At 69.9% G+C, this 1,545-nt stretch overlaps 1 protein-coding gene across 1 annotated transcript in view; it reads right to left on the bottom strand.

The window, feature by feature from the left end:
- Positions 1–61: 61 nt before the first annotated feature.
- Positions 62–1,545, bottom strand: part of AURANDRAFT_68429 (hypothetical protein) — a gene marked incomplete at both ends in the record, with an annotated part of 14,366 nt that continues 12,882 nt past the window's right edge. Inside the window, one exon of the mRNA XM_009044115.1 lies at positions 62–1,114. Within this exon, the coding sequence (XP_009042363.1) occupies positions 62–1,114 (1,053 nt within the window). The remainder of the gene's footprint in view (positions 1,115–1,545) is intronic.

The following is a 1,545-nucleotide window of genomic DNA, read 5'->3' as shown; positions in this document are numbered from 1 at the left end:
TCGGCGCGGGCGTCGGCGCGGTCGTCGGCGCGGGCGTCGTCGGCGCGGGCGTCGGAGAGACCGACGGCGCGGGCGTCGGCGCGGTCGTCGGCGCGGGCGTCGTCGGCGCGGGCGTCGGAGAGACCGACGGCGCGGGCGTCGGCGCGGGCGTCGGCTCGGGCGTCGGCGCGGGCGTCGGGCAGCCCTCCCCGGAGGCGTTCGCCTCCTCGAGCGATTGCACCGTGGCCTCGCAGGTCTCCTGCTTCTCGATCGCGTCCGCGAGCGCGGCGGCGCTGGTCTCGAGCTCGACGTCCTTGGTGGCGATGGTGGCCTCGGCGGCGGCCTTGCCCGCGGTCGCCTCCGCCAGCGCGGCGGCGCTGGTCTCGAGCTCGGCATCCTTGGTGGCGTTGAGGTTCGTGATGTTCGCGTTCAACGCGACGATTTGCTGGTCCTGGGCGGCGCACGAGGCCCCCGCGAACGCGCTCGTCGACGTCGACTCGGTGAAGCTGTCCGACCCCCCGCCGCCGGCGTTCTTGTCGACGATGCAGCGCTTCTGGTTGTTCTTCCACTTGCAGCCCCTCTTCCGCGCGCCCTCGGACATGCAGTCGCGCTCGTCGTCGATCTCCTCGCACTTGGCGTTCCGGCACTTCTCCTTCTTGAAGCTCCACGCGCAGATGTTCGCGTACTTCTTCTTGTGGCACGTCTTCTTGTTCTTGACCTCGGCGCACTTCTTGCGCTTGCTCTTGCACTTCTCGCGGCTCTTGCTCCAGGAGCAGTCGGCCTTGTTCGCGGCGTTCTTGCACACCTCGCGGCTCGTGATGTCGGAGCACGCGCCGCGCCGCTCGGACTGCTCGGCCGCGGCGCGCCGGCGCTCGTTCTCGTCCTCGAACGCGACGTTCTCGGTGCTCGTGTCGGACGCCTCGAGGCCCTTGAGCACCGACGCGACCCCGTTCTTCGCGACGGCGAGCGCGGCCGATGAGGCCGCCGGATGGAGGTGCTTGAAGACCTCGACCACGGCCTCGACCGGGTCGGCCTTCGTGTTCAGCTTGACGACCCCCGCCGCCGCGGCGAAGGTGACGATCCAGGGAAGCAAGAGCGCGCGGACGATGACGTGCATGGTTGAGTCTGCGAGTGCCTGCGGGGGAATCGACGCGGTTCCGCGGCGACGATCGACGGATATGGCGCGCGAATCAGGGGTTGAAGACCGTTCAGGCACGTGCGCCGACGGCCGGGAGGCCGGCGCGTTCGGGCGCTCGGGCCCGGAGGCCGCCATCGACGGCGCCACGCTCCGGGTGTGGTCTTAGGGGTGTGGGCGGGGTGAGGGGGGGGAGGCGACCGGCGAGTGAGCTTGAAGTCGTCGAGGGAGGTGCGCCCTAGTTAGCATGGGGGCATTCCGCGGTCTCGTCGGCCCAGGACGGGCAATCCTGAAGACCCGAGTTGAAGAACGCCTTGGTCATGTCCGTGACGGACGACGTGTCCCAGGCGCTGATGTTCTGGTCGAAGGCGGCGGCTTCGTAGAACATCCAGCTCATGCTCGTCACGGACGACGTGTCCCAGGCGCCGATG

This window comes from Aureococcus anophagefferens (genome assembly GCF_000186865.1).
Source record: "Aureococcus anophagefferens unplaced genomic scaffold AURANscaffold_139, whole genome shotgun sequence".
NCBI lineage: Eukaryota > Pelagophyceae > Pelagomonadales > Pelagomonadaceae > Aureococcus > Aureococcus anophagefferens.
The sequence above is the reverse complement of the archived record's forward strand: the minus strand, read 5'-3'. Positions and strand labels throughout refer to the sequence as shown.